The sequence below is a fragment of the Topomyia yanbarensis genome, chromosome 3, assembly GCF_030247195.1.
Source record: "Topomyia yanbarensis strain Yona2022 chromosome 3, ASM3024719v1, whole genome shotgun sequence".
In the NCBI taxonomy this organism is placed as follows: Eukaryota; Metazoa; Arthropoda; class Insecta; order Diptera; family Culicidae; genus Topomyia; species Topomyia yanbarensis.
Window position 1 is genome coordinate 248,441,261 of NC_080672.1, and position 24,076 is coordinate 248,465,336.

At 37.5% G+C, this 24,076-nt stretch overlaps 1 protein-coding gene across 3 annotated transcripts in view; it reads right to left on the reverse strand.

Moving 5' to 3' along the window:
- Positions 1-24,076, reverse strand: part of LOC131692392 (potassium voltage-gated channel subfamily H member 8) — a 192,083-nt gene that overhangs the window by 67,468 nt on the left and 100,539 nt on the right. For all 3 annotated transcript variants that reach the window (XM_058979408.1, XM_058979409.1, XM_058979407.1), the window contains one exon: positions 4,918-5,097. In XM_058979408.1, coding sequence (XP_058835391.1) covers positions 4,918-5,097 — 180 coding nt within the window. The remainder of the gene's footprint in view (positions 1-4,917; positions 5,098-24,076) is intronic.

Below are 24,076 nucleotides of genomic sequence, written 5' to 3' on the forward strand. Positions count from 1 at the left end.
CGGCATCGGTAGCAACATCAGCTTCTGTCGGCTTCAACTATCGCAACATTGTAATCTTTTGTATTGTTGTTTTCAGAACCAAGTTTCGCCATCTCGATCAGCTGTTCGTCGATAATTTGAGCTTCTTGTGGCCAGATCGTTGGTTCAGGCTGCGGGAAAAACCTTTCTATGATGACCTTCATCTTCCTCGGGCATTCGTGTTTGCTTTATGGCAAAGCTCCTCAATGCAAGCTTTCTTGCTCAGCTTGACTGCTTTGTTAAGAGCGGTTCTTGCAGCACGTTCCCCTCTTTCGGTATCATTACGAGCCCTCGATTATAGAGGTTTAAACATAAAGGTCATTCGCCTCGCCTTCGGGTTAGAAAAATCTTTTATGAAAAATTTCTAACCCTATGTGCAGGATCGGACCTCGAACCCAGGTGCGCTGCGTACAAGGCAAACGATTTACCAACTACGCTACGCCTTACCCGATCCTCTGACTTCTTCTCCAGGTTCGGAAGTTTACAATCGTCGTTTTGTACCAGGCCACCGTCTCTCGGTTTCCCATTCCTCGGCATGGTCGCATTGCACGCCCTGGTGAGTACTACTGTCATCTCGTTCGCATTTAGGTCGAAGAGGATATCTTCAAATTTACGGATTTGAAGATAAAAATAAGATAAATTTGAAGATATCCTCGCTATTTTCCACCTTCACTTGTTTAACTCTCTTCCACATGATTCAGACTGTGTCCTGTTACCAATGCTGTACCGGATCGCTTGAAGGTAGCTATGGGTATTTCCTCGCACACTCTTCAGTTCATCTACAAAAAATGAAATCGGTAATGGGTTCCTGGCACTCCCTGTTGTTAGTGCTACCTTTCTTTGTAAGATCTACATTTAGCTTTACTAGAGCCTTCTTGATCGCCGATGGCCAGTTAAAATCCTTTTGAATCCAGTATCCATCCCAATTCCATAAGTTCTGGTTTTTGGAATATTTCAGAATTTAAGTCTCTTCGGTTTCTCGGGAAACTTTATTCGATTTTCACAAACTTAGTCTCGAATGGAAGGTTTATTAGCGGACTTAGATCTGATGAAGTTCATACGAATCGCACATATGGCTGTGCAAATACGGTCTGAACATACGATCCCATATGAAATCTTTAAATGTCAAAAGCCTATCAGCAAATCCCATGCATATTGAATATTGAACCACATATAAATCGCCAGGAATTTGATTTTAATTCAAATTATTTCCCTATCGAAATTAATTTCGAATGCAACCACCGATTCTGACTCTAACGACTGTTACATTTAAAGTGGAATTGATTCAGAAGCCACTCTGTATGAGCCTTTCCATGAGGCGCTTGTTTGACAATTCACAGGTGGGACCTTCCTTCTGCGAACAGTAAAACGACGTCTATCATTAATCATATTCATTTGATGGTAGGCCGGATCGACAATTTTATTCGGACATCGAATCCACCCGAGGTTGATCAAAACAAAAAAGAACGATATATCTCATGGGATAGCAAATTACGAATCAAATCCCGGATGGTTTTTGATGATAGGATGAAAACGTGCTCTCTGACAATGCATAATAAAATAATGAGGGAATGTACATTTCAAAACTATTATAATTGTGTTCAATGACGAAAAGAAAAATTATATGAAAGTTATTGTTTTATAAAACGTATCCATTTTTTTACTTTGGTTTAAAAAAACCACTGATTTTTTCAGCGATTTTGAAGAGGGGGGGGGGGGGGGGGTTAGGGCGATAATTCAAAAGTAAGTGCACAAAATTCATATTTTTTGTGTGTAGAATGAGAGTCCTATTTTCCTTTCTAAGCAGCTTGGATTCCTTATTGGACATTCAACTACTCATCAACTTGTTAGAGTAACTAACATGATAAAGGAAAATATGTCGGAGCCGTTGCTCTGCAGTTGCTCTTCTAGACACTGAAAAAGCTTTCGGCAAAATTCAGCACAAAGGATTAATTGCAAAAATGTGCGATTTCAATTGTCTAATTTACATTAAAAAATATCTTACCCATCGTACCTTACAAGTATCTTATCAGAATTGTAAATCTAATATGCTACCCTTTAAATCAGGCGTCAATTTTGGGTCAAGCGATGCTCGAATCCTATATCCTATCCTCTGATCTTCCAAATTTATCCGCCAGCTGTAAACAGTCATTTTTCTGTGAGCCTGAAAGCAATTTGAGGCCGACTGCAGCGAAGCTTAAATATTTTCAATGATTATCTATAAATGGAAAATTTTCACTAACGCAGTAAAAATACAATTGCTTGTGTTTCCACATAAACCGAGAGCTTCTTCACTGAAATAATTAAAACATAATCATATTACTAAATTTAATGGTTCAAGTTTAACGTGGTCGCATCTAGTTAAATACTTATACATAAAGTAAATATTTTTGGTAAAAAGTTTACATTTAAGGATTACATTGAAGCAAAATGCAACAAATATATAAAATGATTATACCTTCTTATAAACAGGAATTGTAGGCTCTGCCTAAAGAACAAATGATTAATTCGCTAAACAAATATTTAGACCGACAATGCTATATGTAGGGCAAATTTGGCAATTTGTTATGCTACCAGAAAGAAAACGCTTCAAAGGATTCAGAGCAAAGTGATATAGTGTTTTTTCGCGCATTCGAGGTGTGCTTCTGAAGTGAACCTTGAAATGGGCTTTTCCCATACAACAACATTAAATTTAATGTGGACCAACATGGGTCAGATGAAAAATGAAAATAAATAAATAAATATTGATGCGTACTCCCTGGTTAGGGGCCGTACACAAATGACGTAGCTTTTTTTCGGCGATTTTTGACCCCTCCCTCCCCCCTCGTAGCATTTGGTCACAAAATTCTAACCTCCCCCTCATAAATAACGTAGGATTTACCTACCCCCTCCCCCTAGTCCCATGCAAAGCGGCCGGGGATGAAAATAAGTTACATATGTTTTTCAATTATTTGAAATACATGTCCTTTCAAAATGTTTGACGACTTTTATCAACATTTTCATTATAACAGAAAATTGCGTGCAAAATAAGCCCATTTCATGACAAATATAGTGTTGATAGTTTTGTTTTGAATTTTATATGTCAAGGGGAGCATGAAGAGAAGTTCCCCCAGTTCACAATCCTGCAGCTGCCAATGATTCTAAGAAGCATACGTTCATCTAAATTACTAAATTTTGTTTGGTTGAATCCGAAGTGAAAATTTAATTCAGCTTCCAAACTAAGTCTACTAGTTAGCAACATTAGCTAAATCCGTAGCAAGCTATAATGTAGCAAGTTAAATCCGCCTACAAAATCATTTCGTATTTTTGCGTAACTTGCAATTCCGTAAATCGTAATTTACCTCATGAAAAACCGCATCAAAAGTAACTTGTTTGAATTTAAATTTATTTCTCTTGGGAATGGAGTATCATTAAATTATTGTGTGTAAACAATGGGTTTTAAACTTAATGCTACGTCGCACAACTTTTGACCCTACCCTCCCCCTCGTCACACTTCGTCTCACTTCGTCACAATTTTGGTATACCCTCCCTACCCCCCAAAATGCTACGTCATTTATGCATGGCCCCTTACGCACAAACATATAGCACCGATTCGCAAACATAGAACCATTAGAAATTATGGCGAACAGTATAATAAGCAATTTCCGACAAAAATCATTGCAATCGTCATTTGTAACGATTTATGTTAGTTTTAAAAAGTTTTTAAGTTGATTTTAAAATCTTGTTTAGTTCCTTTTTCCACTTGACAGGTAGGCTTTAAACTTACAACTACAAAAATCATCTAACTGCGAAAGTAATAATAATTAACGGAATCATGTAAGCAAGAGGGATGAAAAGTTATCACTTGTGGCTGAACACCTACTTTATTAAATCAGAAATGTAATAAAATATAACGCAGGTTCGCTTAGATCTAACCTTTTAATAACAAATTTCGAAAAATTAGCCTCACTACCAGATTGTTGGTTTGTTTTGTTTTTCTATAGGAATCTACAACACTACAACAAACAAGTTGCCATTATATCGTCCCACGATATATCTTACTCAGATAATTTTGTCGAAATCAATTTTCGCTTGCGGGAAGAAATCTGATTGCTGTCTGCTCAACCATGAATCAGAGGGTGGTGTACGGTTTTTGTCGGACGGATGAGCGAACATAAACAATGATTAACTGTGAGACTACTACCGGACAAAAAATTTAATTTCATGACAGGCAATGGCGTTGAAGGGAAGAATAAACGATTTGGGCACGGTGTAAAAATGGTTATTGTTATTCTAGCCGGTGTTTGAGCAATTAAATTTTATATAACTCACGGGAGTAATTTGATATAAAACTCCAGTAAAAATTATCGAGCAGCTTTAAAAATGTGTTTAAAAACTAGAAACTGACCGTGGCGGTTGAACACAAATTACGATTTAATTAGAAACCAGTCGAATAATTTTGTTATGTTTTTAAAGTGCAATATGCAAAGTTCATATTGACCAATTAACAGAGGGAGTGACAACTTACACTCGGATACTGGATCAAGAAGGAATTATACAATTTGGATGTTAAGTATTCCGTATTTAAATATGTGTTTCTTTGAAGCATTCCTACTTCTATTCGCAGAATATACTTTATCTCATGAATGACAGATACTTATAAATAATGCGCAATAACTAAACGCATGAACTTATTAGGTTAATAATAAAAATAAATGTTCAAACTCTGTAGTGCTATTTTGGTTTACCAGGGTAAACGTATTGTGCTGAAGGCCATGTGATTAATGATCCTAATCTGAAACAAAACGTACACCACGGTGTATACCATTTCTGTTCGTTCAATCTATCACGTGCTTATCTGCTCATGCATTTAATACTCACACAGTGCGTGAATGAGTGGTATGTGGGAGATACACTTACCACCAATCAGCATCATGATGATACTGAAGATTTTCTCGCTGATAGTTGTGGGTGACACGTTGCCGAAGCCAACCGACGTTAGACTAGTAAACGTGAAGTACAACGACGTTATGTACGCTTCACCGTGCGTTACGTTCGTTACCGGTATTTTCAACCGTTCTGCCAACGTGTGGATCCAACCTGCGGCGAAATGTGAAGAGAAACATGAACACGAGAGAATTATTTAGCACACTTTGTATGAATACCGCTAGTTAAATTTGAGTTCCGTGCCAAACTACCATTCATTCTACCAAACCGAACCATTGCAGTCACATGGTTATACACACCTAGGGCACGTTCGAATGATCGACAATCCATGAAATGTAAAATGCTTGATAGCTGAAAATGACATGTCGATTCAATTTCCTCTAACGACTAAAACGATTTGTAAGTAATAATGATGTGTGAAATCGGTCGTACCGTCTACAGATATGTAACACAGAAGCGACTTGAATTCTCCAAAATTGTACATGTGCCGTAAATGATTCAGTTTCTTCTGAATAAGTGAATAACCTACAAGTTCTCGAACATATTTATATGCAAAGACTGTAAACACTATCGTTTACGTGTTACTTGTGTCCGCTATTAACCTTCTAATCCTAGTGCTCTCATTAATCAGAAATTCAGTAGTGGTTTCATCATACACACTTATTTTGAGAAATTTGTCGTCAAGTAATTTGCAGAGGACCATGCTTTTTCTCTACTAGTTACATAAACATAAACATTCTTAATTCAAGTCGATCGAATCAATAATTCCAAACTAATATAACCTAAGAATACATTTTGCATAATCACACCCACTACAAATAATCCTGCTAAAAAGGAATAAAGCTGTACACACACGAGGCGACAGAACACACTCCACAAGTATCTATTGTGGGTTTCTTGTTCTTGCTACTCCAACGTGATAACAGCAATAGCGTTGGAATAGGTGGAACATAATCCATAGTGAATATTTTTTATGGCGTGTGTCCTGTCGCCTCGTGTGCGAACAGCTTAAGGGGTTATATACAGAGTTGTGGCGAAAAAGTGAGCTAAGTTCGTGATTTTTTAAAAGTGTTTAGCACTTTATAGAATAGAAAAAAAAAGTTGAATAAAAAAAAATATTCTAGGTTGTCGGAGTTATGGCTCATCCTCCGAATCGTGTTTTTTTGGCAGAGGTTTGCGATCAACGCTCTCATAGCCGAAGCATTCAAATGAATCCAAAAACTGAAAAGATTATTGAAGAAAAATGTATTGTGGTGTAGTTGAACGGATCGGTTTTTCTAATAAAAAAAATTCTTTCAAGAAACATATGTTGACCAAAAAATTGAGTTTTGTGTTGCTCATAAATTTAAACAAAAATTCATTGCAAAGAATCGAATTTTTTTTGATGAATAAGGAAATTAAAACACACGAGAATGTAAATACAAACAATTTTTTTTTTGAAAATCGGATGAATAGTTTTTCACGTTCATCGCAACTTTACTTTTCAAAAAACTCCATCACGAGATAATTGCGTTTAAACTTTTGTGTTAACTTCATTCGTGGAAAATCCAGCGGGCTACAAATGGCTGCAATTTGAAATCTAGTGCTTCGATCTGGATGAAATTTCGCACAGATATTTTCAAAAGTATGTACTTTCAGAATAGTCGATAATTTTTTTTTCAATATTTTGAGTTCCAATTTTTTATATAATCCCTTGACAATCAAACGAAACTTCCTAAATTAATAATGATAGTTATCTAGAAATATGTATTGAAGTGAGAACCGTTACCTAGTCATCTGAAAAAGGTACTTTTTCGATATTTCAGTTATGGGCCAACTTGTTTTCATGCGGAAGTCTATTTATTTTCCTCATTTCTACTTCCGATTTCCCTTCCTTAGAATGCTTTCGGAGGACTGTTTAATGATGGCTCAGTATTACCCAATTGGCCGCAAGTCCGGTGCGTTCGAGAGATTAAGACTTTTTGGAACAAAATTGACCTCTTTAGTCTTGTATAGCTCCAAATCACCTTTCGAGTCATGGCTTCAGGGTATATTCGACTAGATAAGCGAATGACTATCATGAGACCTCAGAAGTGGACACTGACGTCGGCGGTACACATGATGATGAGTTATGTTCTACCTATGAAATGTAACTTGTAACAAGTTACTTTACGCTTGTCCGGACATGCCGTAGACTCAGGTGATTCGCATTTCTAATGCCAAAAGATCTTGACTCCTACGGTAGCAGACAAAAAGTTAAGTCGCCGGTGAGCTCTAAGCTTGCATATATGACCCTTCTACGCTTTTCTAAACTTTCTCCCTTCAACTCCTTACTCTCCATTGAGTATTATGGCTCTTAATATTGAAACATATACTTCACCTTCCAGTCCCTTGCTAATTAAATGCCGTAACAATCGCTGAAATACTCACTAATCGAAAGCTTAGATACTCCTCTCTCATCTGAGACTAAATTTAAAATGGTCTATCGGGGAGTGCAGAACAATAATTTTTTATCATTTTAATGATTATTTTTGGAGATTGCGTTTCAATGAATAGCTCTCAGAAGATATCTCACTTTTAGGGGGATGAATCTTTAGACATACAGTATCAGAGGAAGGGACTTGTAACGTAAATAAATACTGCCAATGACACCAATGATCGACATTCGCGTTAATTAAACTTTTTAATTTGAACATGGCATATTTTTTGTCTCTGGTAGAACAATATTACCACAAACAAATCAATATCACTGATGTACACACTATCCGGAAACTTACTTCTCTTTTAAAGAAGACAAGTTTTGAATTATTCTTCCTAAGGTTCTAGAACTTTTTTATTTTGGAAAAAAATATCTAATTTTATGTAATATAGTTACTATTAATTATTTGTATGTCGATCTAGGAAACTTTTTTTAACATTCATGAATAATTGGTATCAGAAAATATTTTTTTTGTTTATGATGTATTTGTGTTCGTTAAATTCAATTGGTTATGTGTATGTATTGGATAATATTTAAATTTAGATTTTTTTTTCACAAACGAGCATCCCTTTGATCAAGAAGTAATTTATATATATCGACTTCAATGATTACAGTGTTTGTTAGTACATATGTTATAAGAACATTGGCTTCTGCTTCTTATTTCCTAATATCTGCCTTCTACTTCAATGATAAGTGGGAGAAAACTATCTTTGTGAATCAACCTTCCGAAATTGGTTGACATTTTGAATACTTTCTTTTTGGATTTGCGATCAATACACTAAAATATTATTACATTTTACCTTGAAAATACTAGGGGAATTGGGGGTAAGACGGACATTTTAAGGTTATACTCAAATAAAACATAGTAAAAGCATGTTTTTGTCAACATGAAATACTCTATGTTGTAGCTCCATATGTTGGCTTTTGGATAGTTTGTGGTTCTTCTTAATATATATATGTGCAATTCGAGGTGAAAAATAACGTTTTGGGGTTCAATTTAAAGTTGAAGCAAATGATGTATTTTCTAATATCGTTTTTTCCGTTGTCATAAAGAGGCTACACAATCACTTCCAATGATCAGTCAAATCATTTATACAAAACTGGAACGTTACATATTAAATACGCAATTGGTAACATCAGTTCCTCGATTACACATAGCCAGAACATGTCTTCTACCTTTTCCAGGTCCTAAGAATTCCGTATTCAGCCTCGGTCACATTAACGTACATCTTGCAGTCTACTACATGTGAGACTTCAGCTAACTGGATATTTCGTTTGACTGCTAGAATTTCATTTCTACACGCGAGACATTCATATAAGGATGAATCAATAGAATTAATCAAGACTGGCCGTTTTGCCCCACCAGTACACATATTTTTTAAACGCTCGCACTTATTTACTCGTATAAAAACTTACCTTCTATTTTCCACAAAGATGTCATTTAAGAGTTACATTATCGAAATACAAGAAAAAATCCGCGAAAAAATTGATTTTGTCCTCGATAAACCTTAAAATCAGAGACTTAAGTAGGTCTTACATCAACATTTCCTACCCTATCCTAAGTATCGGTGAAGATGGTCGTGGCCGGCAATAACAATTCTCATGCTATTGGTTTACTGAACTCATAAGAGATAAAGTTCATTCCCGATCATTTATCTTACAAGCAAGATGAGTTGAGCTACCTATAGACAACATGATAATCGTTAGTATGCAATCTACGAATAGCACCGTGCTTCGCAACGCAACGCAACGCAACGATAAACCTTAAAATCAGAGACGTAAAAATTACATCCGTACTAAGATGCACTACTGATTATCAATGTTTACTTAAATTTTTCGCTTTTAACAATATTCAAGGCCTACTGAGTTCTTCATAATTCAAGGATATCCATAAAGAGAGAGTACTCATATAATGCAATTGAACTTTATATGCTATATGCCTAAAATAACCATGTGTCCGTCTTACCTAACCTGTCCGTCTTACCCACAGTTCCCCTACTATATAAAAAACGTTACAATTTTTCGCATCTATCGAGTTGTGAAAAGACTTAAATAGTTGAATTTTTGGGCCAATATAGGGTTATAATCCTGTTAAAATAACTTTTTAGAAATTCTCCACGTCCGCGACACAATACCCTTTTGTTTATATCTGAAGTTATTAGAGTTTTTTTGCTCGGGATTCTTTTCGGACCCTTTTTTATTCAAAATTATACCATTTTCGGATTTCTCTAACCACTTTACCTTTATTTGATGTATTTGGATCCTTTGTTTCGGCTATTAATCAAATCGAAATACTTGATAAAGTGCACTTTAAAATTTCAACTTTCCCATATTTCCTATAATAGGATTACAACTTTGAACAAACATATAATCCATAAAAACAGGTAACATCCTGCTGCTTCCAAACATTTTCTCGGTGACTGCAAAACAGTTCATGAAATGATTTTGCGGAAAATATAATGTTCTACTAAAATGTGGACCATTTATCTTATGTGTTTCTAAAGATGGTGTCTAAATTTTTAATTGTCAACGAAGCTAAAAACGAAAACAAATCTAATTGAGATAAAATTGTTCAAAGAATCCATAGAACAATGGTAGAATTTTGGATGTAACATCTGTTACATAGGAGCCCCGAGCAAAAATAGATTGGTCCAAGAAATTTTGAGATATGATTTACACCGCATTTCGTCGAGGTGCCTCCTGAAGATTCACTGTCTGCATCCAGTAAATGGTGTCTTTGAAGGTTTTCATTAACGTTACAAGTCCGTTCCTCTGACAGTGTGTGTTCACTGATTTAACCTCCTAACAGGGAGATATCTGTTTTGAGCTACAAATTGAAAAATTGCCTAAAAATTGATCATCAAAATGGAAAAAAAAATGTTCTAGACCCCCCGATAGAACATTTCAAAGTTATGTTCAGATGAAAGAGGAGCATTCAAGCTTTCGATTAGTGAATATTTTAGCGATACTGATTTTTTTGTCTAAATATTTTCTACTAGAGACACCGTGTATGGTGTACTTTGATCCAGGATTTATTTTTGGAAATTTGCGGCATCTCTCCCGAAATTGTGCTACAACAACTATGAATATATCTTGCCTTGCGCAGGAAGGAAAAGCTTCCATAGCTTTGGTTCAAGAACCGTATTTCTATATCGGAAAGCTACACTATCTTTGTAGCTTTCAACAAAATGGCATGACAAATCAAAGTGAAATCCCTCTTGCATGTATACTTGCGAATAGCACTAGTCTTTTATCCGACCTCACAACTCGCGATATTTGATATTTCGCTTCGTGTTGTCGGTCTTACCCGCAGCGTTTTTAAAATGTAATTTTTCTCCATTTTTTGGCAACCAATAATTTTTAATGAACCCAATTTTTTGAAACGCTGAAAAAATTCTGTGTTAAAAACCATCTAAACAAGGATTATGCATAGAATATATAATTTTTGGAGCTTTGCGGTATTTTAGAAAAATGATTGCGCTTAAGGTGTCGGACTTGCCCCCGGTTCCCCTACATCGTTTATACGTCTCCCAAAACTACAAACTGTGACCTCTGCGAAGAGGGATTGGCGACTAAGTTTCATATGAGTTCTTCAACGATTGATCTCCAAGTAACTTGGTGAGATCGTAAATAAAACGGATTCACTCATAATAGCAGCATACTAATAGTGGTAAGCTTGAATCTATTTGGTCCCGCCACACGATTTGATTTTAGACCTGAGTTTAGTCCGGCCTAAGACGATAGTACCTGTCATTGCAGAAATGGCTGCATCCTGAAGCCAAACGAAAACTGTGTAAAAGGCCGTCATCTTCCACTTGCATACATTGTTCCTCTTGCATACATCTCAATAATTTGAATCAATTCTTTGACCTTTATGTGTAATATTATGGCCCATGTTGCACACAAACCATATGAGGGCAAGTAAGCAAGTTTTTTCCCGTACGAAAAACAGGTGTAATCGAATTTTAAATGCATTTTTTTAATATTTTTATCGTCCTATATCTAGAACGTGCCACACGCTTATTTCAAAACGCCACATCGAAGAGTTATATTGCAGGTTAGCAGCAGTCGAACCATTTTGAAAAAAAAAACGTCGAACGAAATTTTATAATTGGATTCAGAGATGAAAATTGTTTTCGTTTGTTATTAGAAAAGATTATATAATCACAATTTGTACCGTTTTCTAGTTAAGTCTTCTCACAAAGAACACAATAAGCAAGTTGAAGTTTATTTATATTTTTACTGCTTTCGAAAGAGTTCAAAACTAAGATTGAATAAAAAATTGTAAATGAAGCCATGCCATATAGCCTAATTAACACTTTTAAAAATGACGGAAAACAAGGTGCTACAAATATTCTCATTTTGATCGTTATTTAAATGTTATCGGAGCTTGCTTATATTGTTTCGCAATTTATAATTTCTAGCATATCATGAACGACTTGCATTTCCGCTGTAGTACAAATTTTCGTTTAATTCTTAATGATAGAACAGATATGCACAGGGTATGAAAGAGTTGAGAAAGCTGAGACTAGACAGATGACTTGGCAAAATGACGCAAAAAGTTAAATACGGAAAAATCGCCTAAATCGTGTCGGAACTTATGGGGGGTTGTGTAAGGTATTATCGGCCAAAAGTTGGACACTTTAATTTTTTTTTCGATACAAAGATTGTTTGTCTTTTCAATCAGGCGCCACATCGAAAACTTGTTTTGCGGTATACACTATAATTCAAAATTTACTGGACCAAACGACATTTGCACAGTTGTTTTTCACAGCATTTCAAAAGTAATTAAGGGAGCTTTTATTTTTTGGTCGATTTTCGATTTTTTATAGCACTTTGTAACCAAAGTCCGATTATTGCTAAAGCAACGATTAACATGTTATTGTAAAATAATAATATTAAGCAGTTTGAAAAAAGCTCTTGTGGTTGCCTGGGCAATGATGTGAAGAAGAACTGTGCAAAATTAAGAACGATTGGTCCAAGAAATTTTGAGATATGATTTACACCGCATTTCGTCGAGGTGCCTCCTGCAGATTCACTGTCTGCATCCAGTACCAGGTTCAATTTGTAAATCTATAATTGTCAATTCATTACCAGACAGATCGCAGACTATAGGAAGTAACTAATTGAAATTTTTATTAATTAAAATTACTGGACTTTTGGTATTTCAGGCTTGATTGGGTATTCGTGCTGATAATTTGACAATCTGCATTTTCAGCAAAGTAGGTCTGTCAAATTCTATATGCATGGTTAGTAGAGTAGTTGAGTATGATGGTATAATAAGCTCTACCACGCTAAAATGTCAGATTTCTATTCCATGGACGAAATAATTATCTGAAGCAAATAAATAATTTTGTATGGCATTTTTCATGTGTTGCAGAACAGCAACTGATACAAACATTTCAAAAGATGTAAGCTTCCACTCTTTTTCTATAAGCATTTGATTTAATTTGAAACGTCAGATTTGGCTGAACTGTCTGACTACTAAGTGTAAAGTTGGAGAAGCTCTCTAAGTCCTTGGAGTGGCTAGTGCCTAACAATACAACTCTATAACGTTCTCGATAGTATGCATCATTATTAGCAAAATAGCAAAATAACGTTTTATTAAATTAAATAATAAATTAATAATAAATAAATAATTGTTAAGGCGGTTACACCAATGTAGAATTTTAAAACAATCGATTTTCAATTTATTAGTCTGAAATGTGCTTTAAGATGTTAAAAATTATATCCTAAAACATGGAAGACGAAAACAATTCATAAATGTACAAATTTCCAACACGTTAAAGTTCTAAGTTCAGAAAAATCGGCTACAAGTTGACAAAATTGTTCTCAAACGCTACGGAACGAGAAATTTGACGAAGAAAAGCTATTTTACAGCAAGAAAATATCGGAATGAAAAACAATTTTCCATGTTGTCTAATTTACTCATTTTCTTTAACTTGAATTTGTTGTTCTTTAACAGTGACGTGTAACGCAGATCAGAACGCAGCCATACAAATGACAACATCGTTTGATTAAAGCTTACCAAATATTTTAGGCCGGTTTAAAAGATAGTCCAGTTTTAAAACTGTTGGTACGCTTTTGTGCTTACGGGTATAAGAGTCCTCATAGGGATGGATCGAAATGCCTTCGAGTTGGCTCGCAAAGCATACATCAAACCCCTTTGATCCTCTGAGCGAAGCGGTTGGAAAAGCCTCTGCACAAATGTCTCAAGGATCAACGAGACCAGTAGATTAAATAAGTTATTTTCGAAATCGAAAGACTTTCTTGTCAGTTCGATTAGGAATGCAAATGCTGAATACTCGTCTGACAAAGATGTACTCAACTGTCTTTTTGACACACTCTTTCCAGGTTGTACGGAGCCATCACCGACTACAAAAGATATCCAGAATAGTGGTCGTAGCGGCAAAGTTTCCCCTAACAAAAAATCACCGACGACTGCCCCTGAGTTCGTTTCGGCTAGTTCTGATTCTTGGGTATTTGCTCGAAGAATTGTGACAACCGAATCGATCAAATGGACGATTGAAAGTTGAAATCCATATAAGCTTCCAGTAAAAGATGGAATCATTCCAGTTCTAACTCAAAGAGGATATGTACATTTCAAGCATATTTTGAAAAAGGTTCTTACTTGTAGTCTTGCAACAGGATACATTCCATTAGAATGATAAGAAAAAGTTGTAAAACTCATTCTCGCGTTACTTATGAGGAGATAAAGCACTTAAGACCGATCAGTTTTCCTTCCTTCTCTAATCAGTGGGGCGTTTACTCGACCACTACTTTCGGGATGTTAGTTTGGGCGAGCACCCGATGCACAGTGGTCCCAAATAGCAAAAAAGGGGGTTTTTTAGATTGCGTCCAAACGGTTGACTTTAGCAATATGGTGTCTTTGAGAAAGTTTCTTGGAGTAGAACTGACCTTCTTTCTGTCTTATCGGATTGATGATCAATCCCCCTAATAGTGAGTTACGAAATTTATTTTCTTCAATAATTCAGATAGATAAATACTTACTTCATCAAAGTTGTAGAGAAACTCATTACAAACATTTTATCTGAAAACTGCAACTCTCTATCTTTTGAGCTTTTTGAGATATGGGACATTATTTGTAAAAGGCCCCTTAAAAACAGTTTTTTCATCATAAGTTTTCTGCTGAATTTTTTCCATTATATAAATGTTCTAGAACATTGTTAAGAGTTTTAAACTGCATTACTTTGCCGAAGACGGAAATTTGCTATCACTAGTACGTGTGGAGATATTCACGTTTTGCCTTTCTCAATAGAAAGGTATTGCAATTGCTCTGAAAACCGACTTTTTAACGGAGGCCCGGAGGGCCGAGTGACATATACCATTCGATTCAGTTCGTCGAGTTCGGGAAATGTCTGTGTGTGTATGTATGTATGTGTGTGTATGTGCGTATGTGTGTGTATGTGACCAAAAATGTCACTCGTTTTTCTCAGAGATGGCTGAACCGATTTTGACAAACTTAGTCTCAAATGAAAGGTGCAACGTTCCCATAGGCTGCTATTGAATTTCTAATGGATCCGACTTCCGGTTCCGGAATTACAGGGTGATGAGTACGAACACGCAGAAAATGTCGATTTTAATAAATTCTGCAATGAATGTATAAAGGTGAATTTTTTTCCAAAATATGACCACAACTGCTTCGATTTGTAGTATTAGGTCACTAACATCCATTCAAAGTCTATTTGGCCACATTGGCCACCATCATCGGTTCCGGAAGCCCCGGCGGAAGTATCTAAATTCAGAATAACAGTCACATCGGTTTCTCGGAGATGGCTAGACCGATTCGACTAAGCTTGGCCTCAAATGAAAGGTATTGCGTCCCCGCAAATGGCTATTTAATTTCATCCCGATCCGACTTCCGGTTCCGGAGTTACAGGTTGTGGCGTGTGATCACATAGCAAATTGTGATTCAAACCGATACTCCGATGAAAGCAAAAAAGGTAAAAATTTCGCTAAAATGTCTCTCAAACAACTTAAACTTGCTGTTCTAGGTCACCGACGGCCAACCAAACTTTCGTTGACTACATTGACCACCATAGACGGTTCCGGAAGTGCCCGGGAAAAGCGGCCATCTTTCAAAATTTACGAACTCACATCAGTTTCCCGAAAATGGTTGGGCCGATTTTCACAAACTTAGTCCCAAATGATAGCTATAATATCCCCATAGATGTCAATAAAATTTCGCACGGATCGCTTATATGCGTCCGGAAATATAGACTAAATCGTCCGGTCACATATGAAATTCCCATATAAGCCGGAACTCAAATTTTTTTTTTCAAAGGAAGGACCCCATGAAATTTCAGAAATCGAATTCGTATTTTTGATGCCAAACATCTTTAAAATGCATGAAACGTCGAGATTTTATGTTATCTCGAAAAAAAATTTTTTCTAAAAATCGACTTTTTGGGACTGCCGATTTCGCACCTTTTTGCCTTTCTCAATAGAAAGGTATTGCAATTGCTCTGAAAACCGACTTTTTAACGGAGGCCCGGAGGGCCGAGTGACATATACCATTCGATTCAGTTCGTCGAGTTCGGCAAATGTCTGTGTGTGTGTATGTATGTGTGTATGTATGTATGTGTGTGTATATGTGCGTATGTGTGTGTATGTGACCAAAAATGTCACTCGTTTTTCTCAGAGATGGCTGAACCGATTTTGACAAACTTAGTCTCAAATGAAAGGTGCAACGTTCCCATAGGCTGCTATTGAATTTCTAATGGATCCGACTTCCGGTTCCGGAATTACAGGGTGATGAGTACGAACACGCAGAAAATGTCGATTTTAATAAATTCTGCAATGAATGTATAAAGGTGATTTTTTTTCCAAAATATGACCACAACTGCTTCGATTTGTAGTATTAGGTCACTAACATCCATTCAAAGTCTATTTGGCCACATTGGCCACCATCATCGGTTCCGGAAGCCCCGGCGGAAGTATCTAAATTCAGAATAACAGTCACATCGGTTTCTCGGAGATGGCTAGACCGATTCGATTAAGCTTGGCCTCAAATGAAAGGTATTGCGTCCCCGTAAATGACTATTTAATTTCATCCCGATCCGACTTCCGGTTCCGGAGTTACAGGTTGTGGCGTGCGATCACATAGCAAATTGTGATTCAAACCGATACTCCGATGAAAGCAAAAAAGGTAAAAATTTCGCTAAAATGTCTCTCAAACAACTTAAATTTGCTGTTCTAGGTCACCGACGGCCAACCAAACTTTCGTTGACTACATTGACCATCATAGACGGTTCCGGAAGTGCCCGGGAAAAGCGGCCATCTTTCAAAATTTACGAACTCACATCAGTTTCCCGAAAATGGTTGGACCGATTTTCACAAACTTAGTCCCAAATGATAGCTATAATATCCCCATGAAATTTCAGAAATCGAATTCGTATTTTTGATGCCAAACATCTTTAAAATGCATGAAACGTCGAGATTTTATGTTATCTCGATTTTTTGCCTTTCTCAATAGAAAGGTATTGCAATTGCTCTGAAAACCGACTTTTTAACGGAGGCCCGGAGGGCCGAGTGACATATACCATTCGATTCAGTTCGTCGAGTTCGGCAAATGTCTGTGTGTGTATGTATGTGTGTGTGTATGTGTGTGTGTGTGTGCGTCTGTGTGTGTGTACGCGAACACAATCTCACTCACTTTTCTCAGAGGTGGATGAACCGATTTTGACAAACTTAGTCCCAAATGAAAGGTGCAACGTTCCCATAGGCTGCTATTGAATTTCTAATGGATCCGACTTCCGGTTCCGGAATTACAGGGTGATGAGTACGATCACGCAGAAAATGTCGATTTTAAGAAATTCTGCAATGAATGTATAATGGTGAAAATTTTTCCAAAATGTGACCACAACTGCTTCGATTTGTAGTACTAGGTCATTAACAGCCATTCAATGTCTCTTTGGTCACATTGGCCACCATCATCGGTTCCGGAAGCCCCGGCGGAAGTATCCAAATTCAGACTAACAATCACATCGGTTTCTCGGAGATGGCTAGACCGAATCAACCAAACTTAGTTTCAAATGAAAGATGTTGCGTCCCCGTAAATGGCTATTAAATTTTATCCCCAACCGACTTCCGGTTCCGGAGTTACGGGTTGTGGCGTGCGATCACATAGCAAATTGTGATTCAAACCGATACTCCGATGGAAGCAAAAAAGGTAAAAATTTCGCTAAAATGTCTCTCAAATAACTTAACTTTGCAGTTCTAGGTCACCGACGGCCAAACAAACTTTCGTTGACTACATTGACCACCATAGACGGTTCCGGAAGTGCCCGGGAAAAGCGGCCATCTTTCAAAATTTACGAACTCACATCAGTTTCCCGAAATGGTTGGGCCGATTTTCACAAACTTAGTCCCAAATGATAGCATAGATAACATCCCCATAGATTTATATAAAATTTCGCACGGATCGCTTATATGGGTCCGGAAATATAGACTAAATCGTTCGGTCACATATGAAATTCCCATATAAGTCGGAACTCTAATTTTTTTCAAAAAATTTCAGAAATCGAATTCGTATTTTTGATGCCAAACATCTTTAAAATGCATGAAACGTCGAGATTTTATGTTATCTCGAAAAAAATTTATTTATGAAAATCGACTTTTTGGGACTTTGCCGATTTCGCACCTTTTTGCCTTTCTCATATAAAGAAAGGCTATGCAATCACTGTAAAAATCGACTTTTTAACCGAGGCCCGGAGGGCCGAGTATCATACACCATTCGATTCAGTTCGTCGAGATCGGCAAATGTCTGTGTGTGTATGTATGTGTGTGTGTGTGTGTGTGTGTGTGTGTGTGTATGTGTGTGTGTGTCATTTAAACTCACACAATTTTCTCAGAGATGGCTGAACCGATTTTCGCAAACTTAGTTTCATCTGAAAGGTATAACGCTCCCATAAGCTGCTATTGAATTTTTAGTTGATCCGACTTCCGGTTCCGGAGTTACGGGTTGAAGAGTGCGGTCACACAGCAAATTCCCATATAAACTGGTACCACCATAATGTTCAAATGATGTAAAACATATTAAAATTGATGTAACATTACTCTAGTTTGCGGGTCTGGATCACTAATGATCAATCAAAGCAGCTTTGACCACATTGGCCACCTATGACAGGTCATGACGCCCCCGGGGAACTCGCCAAGTTCCTAAGCTAAGGTCACACCCATTCCCCAACGAATTCTCTACCGATTTTTACAAACTTGATTTCAAATGAAAGATACAGTAATGCCATTGACTGCTGCTGAATTTCATTCGGTTCTGACTCTTGCTTCCGGAGTTACAGGGGTGTTAGTAAGGATACACTGGAATTTCCCATATAAATCGGTACAATCGTAATACCTCAGAGGCTAAAAACTATTGAAATGGTCACCAAATTACTTCTAATCGTAGATCTAGATCACTGATTGCCAATCAAACATTCTTTGAATATATTGTCCACTATCGACGATTCCGGAATTCCGGGCATATTCCACAATTAAAGTCACATCGGTTCATCGGTGATGACTGAACCGATTTTCTCAAACCAAGTCTCAAATGGAAGGCAAAATATGCAGTTGAGTATTGCGTAGCCGCCCCTTCCCCCCCTCCCCGCCTTGCCCTTACACCTCCCTCCTTCATCACTCCCCTCTTCTTGGATCACCCTCACGCCCAGATTTCCTTCATCCACCCCGTATACCGAAATCAGATGAAGGATTTCTGACGCATCCTCCACACCCACTATACTAAACCCCCATTCCCTACACGTTCAAATGCATTCCACCAACCTTTGCAAATTATAATCACATGAAGATAACATTGAACTCATGCTTATTAAGCTAATTAAATATTATTCTTTTGTCTTTCTTATATAGAAAGGTTATGCAATTGCTCCAAAAACCGACTCTCTAACCGAGGCCCGGAGGGCCGAGTCTCATATAACATTCGACTCAGTTCGCCGAGATCGCAAAATATCTGTGTGTATGTATGTGTGTATGTATGTATGTGTGTATGTGTATGTGTGTATGTATGTGTGTGTATGTGCGGATTTGTTAACAAAATGTCCACATCGGTTACTCGGAGATGGCTGAACCGATTTTTACAAACTAAGATTCAAATGAAAGGTATAATATTCCCATAGGTTGCTATTGAATTTCATTTTCAACCGACATCTTGTTCCGAATTACGAGTTGAAGAGTATGGTTACAAAACAAAATTTGTTGATTTTACCAAATCGGTTTCTCGGAATTTTCTGAACCGATTTTGACAAACTTAATTTTAAATGAAAGGTCCATCAGCTGCTGTTGAATTTTGTGTGGATCCGAGTTCTGGTTCCTGAATTACAGGGTGATACGTACGATCACGCAGCAAATCCCGATTCTAACGAATTCTGCGATGAATGTAAAAAGGTGATTTTTTTTCCAAAATGTAAACACAACTGTTGAATTTGTAGATCTAGGTCCCCAACAGTCATTCAAAGTCTCTTTGGCCACACTGGCCACCATCGACGGATCCGGAAGCATCCAAAGTCAGAATAACGGTTATATTGGTTTCTCGAAAATGGCTAGATTTGCTCAACTTAGTCTCAAATGAAAGGTGTTATTGATATTAAATTCCATCTCCATCCGACTTCCAGCACCGGAGTTACGGGTTGTGGAGGTCGATCACATAAAAAATTCCGATTCAAACCGATACCGCGATGAATGCAAAAAGGTGCTCTTATATATACTTACCAAGTGTAATAAGAATGAAAGACATTTCCATAAAGTTATATTGTACGAACCAGCTATTAAATCATAGTTTGGAGAAATGAGAAAGGCACAATTGTACCTCTAGGTGGATTAAAACAGGTTTTTCAGTTCAATATTACCGTGGCTGTTTATTCTTTTACAAAACTTTAGAACTCGAATAATGATTTATTTTCCTGTATATGGTTGTCATGTGATGTATAATAATAAAATGTAATATATGCATTTAAAAGTTTTTAATGAATATAAACAACGCACACATTCTCGTGATTCATGATTGAGAAAGGCACAATTGCACCGCTAGGTGGATTAAAATAGGTTTTGCCTTTCTCATATAAAGAAAGGCTATGCAATCACTGTAAAAATCGACTTTTTAACCGAGGCCCGGAGGGCCGAGTATCATACACCATTCGATTCAGTTCGTCGAGATCGGCAAATGTCTGTGTGTGTATGTATGTGTGTGTGTGTGTGTATGTGTGTGTGTATGTGTGTGTGTCATTTAAACTCACACAATTTTCTCAGAGATGGCTGAACCGATTTTCGCAAACTTAGTTTCATCTGAAAGGTATAACGCTCCCATAAGCTGCTATTGAATTTTTAGTTGATCCGACTTCCGGTTCCGGAGTTACGGGTTGAAGAGTGCGGTCACACAGCAAATTCCCATATAAACTGGTACCACCATAATGTTCAAATGATGTAAAACATATTAAAATTGATGTAACATTACTCTAGTTTGCGGGTCTGGATCACTAATGATCAATCAAAGCAGCTTTGACCACATTGGCCACCTATGACGGTTCATGACGCCCTCGGGGAACCCGCCAAGTTCCTAAGCTAATATCACACCCATTCCACAACGAATTCTCTGCCGATTTTTACGAACTTAATTTCAAATGAAAGATACAGTAATGCCATTGACTGCTGCTGAATTTCATTCGGTTCTGACTCTTGCTTCCGGAGTTACAGGGGTGTTAGTAAGGATACACTGGAATTTCCCATATAAATCGGTACAATCGTAATACCTCAGAGGCTAAAAACTATTGAAATGGTCACCAAATTACTTCTAATCGTAGATCTAGATCACTGATTGCCAATCAAACAATCTTTGAATATATTGTCCACTATCGACGATTCCGGAAGTCCGGAATTCCGGGCATATTCCACAATTAAAGTCACATCGGTTCATCGGTGATGACTGAACCGATTTTCTCAAACCAAGTCTCAAATGGAAGGCAAAATATGCAGTTGAGTATTGCGTAGCCGCCCCTTCCCCTCCCCTCCCCACCTTGCCCTTACACCTCCCTCCTTCATCACTCCCCTCTTCTTGGATCACCCTCACGCCCAGATTTCCTTCATCCACCCCGTATACCGAAATAAGATGAAGGATTTCTGACGCATCCTCCACACCCACTCTACTAAACCCCCATTCCCTACACGTTCAAACGCATTCCACCAACCTTTGCAAATTATAATCACATGAAGATAACATTGAACTCATGCTTATTAAGCTAATTAAATATTATTCTTTTGCCTTTCTTATATAGAAAGGTTATGCAATTGATCCAAAAACCGACTTTCTAACCGAGGCCCGGAGGGCCGAGTCTCATATAACATTCGACTCAGTTCGCCGAGATCGCAAAATATCTGTGTGTATGTATGTGTGTATGTATGTATGTGTGTATGTGTATGTGTGTATGTATGTGTGTGTATGTGCGGATTTGTTAACAAAATGTCCACATCGGTTACTCGGAGATGGCTGAACCGATTTTTACAAACTAAGATTCAAATGAAAGGTATAATATTCCCATAGGTTGCTATTGAATTTCATTTTCAACCGACATCTTGTTCCGAATTACGAGTTGAAGAGTATGGTTACAAAACAAAATTTGTTGATTTTTCCAAATCGGTTTCTCGGAATTTTCTGAACCGATTTTGACAAACTTAATTTTAAATGAAAGGTCCATCAGCTGCTGTTGAATTTTGTGTGGATCCGAGTTCTGGTTCCTGAATTACAGGGTGATACGTACGATCACGCAGCAAATCCCGATTCTAACGAATTCTGCGATGAATGTAAAAAGGGTATTTTTTTTCCAAAATGTAAACACAACTGTTGAATTTGTAGATCTAGGTTCCCAACAGTCATTCAAAGTCTCTTTGGCCACACTGGCCACCATCGACGGATCCGGAAGCATCCAAAGTCAGAATAACGGTTATATTGGTTTCTCGAAAATGGCTAGATTTGCTCAACTTAGTCTCAAATGAAAGGTGTTGCGTCCCCAGAAACTGATATTAAATTCCATCTCCATCCGACTTCCAGCACCGGAGTTACGGGTTGTGGAGGTCGATCACATAGAAAACTCCGATTCAAACCGATACCGCGATGAATGCAAAAAGGTGCTCTTATATATACTTACCAAGTGTAATAAGAATGAAAGACATTTCCATAAAGTTATATTGTACGAACCAGCTATTAAATCATAGTTTGGAGAAATGAGAAAGGCACAATTGCACCTCTAGGTGGATTAACACAGGTTTTTTTTTAAATCGACTTTTTGGGACTTTGCCGATTTCGCACCTTTTTGCCTTTCTCAATAGAAAGGTATTGCAATTGCTCTGAAAACTTACTTTTTAACGCAGACCCGGAGGGCCGAGTGACATATACCATTCGATTCAGTTCGTCGAGTTCGGCAAATGTCTGTGTGTGTATGTATGTGTGTATGTATGTATGTGTGTGTATGTGCGTATGTGTGTGTGTATGTGACCAAAAATGTCACTCGTTTTTCTCAGAGATGGCTGAACCGATTTTGACAAACTTAGTCTCAAATGAAAGGTGCAACGTTCCCATAGGCTGCTATTGAATTTCTAATGGATCCGACTTCCGGTTCCGGAATTACAGGGTGATGAGTACGAACACGCAGAAAATGTCGATTTTAATAAATTCTGCAATGAATGTATAAAGGTGATTTTTTTTTCCAAAATATGACCACAACTGCTTCGATTTGTAGTATTAGGTCACTAACATCCATTCAAAGTCTATTTGGCCACATTGGCCACCATCATCGGTTCCGGAAGTATCCAAATTCAGAGTAACAGTCACATCGGTTTCTCGGAGATGGCTAGACCGATTCGACTAAGCTTGGCCTCAAATGAAAGGTATTGCGTCCCCGCAAATGGCTATTTAATTTCATCCCGATCCGACTTCCGGTTCCGGAGTTACAGGTTGTGGCGTGCGATCACATAGCAAATTGTGATTCAAACCGATACTCCGATGAAAGCAAACCTCCTTCGCACCTTTTTGCCTTTCTCAATAGAAAGGTATTGCAATTGCTCTGAAAACCGACTTTTTAACGGAGGCCCGGAGGGCCGAGTGACATATACCATTCGATTCAGTTCGTCGAGTTCGGCAAATGTCTGTGTGTATGTATGTGTGTATGTATGTATGTGTGTGTATGTGCGTATGTGTGTGTGTATGTGACCAAAAATGTCACTCGTTTTTCTCAGAGATGGCTGAACCGATTTTGACAAACTTAGTCTCAAATGAAAGGTGCAACGTTCCCATAGGCTGCTATTGAATTTCTAATGGATCCGACTTCCGGTTCCGGAATTACAGGGTGATGAGTACGAACACGCAGAAAATGTCGATTTTAATAAATTCTGCAATGAATGTATAAAGGTGATTTTTTTTCCAAAATATGACCACAACTGCTTCGATTTGTAGTATTAGGTCACTAACATCCATTCAAAGTCTATTTGGCCACATTGGCCACCATCATCGGTTCCGGAAGCCCCGGCGGAAGTATCTAAATTCAGAATAACAGTCACATCGGTTTCTCGGAGATGGCTAGACCGATTCGACTAAGCTTGGCCTCAAATGAAAGGTATTGCGTCCCCGCAAATGGCTATTTAATTTCATCC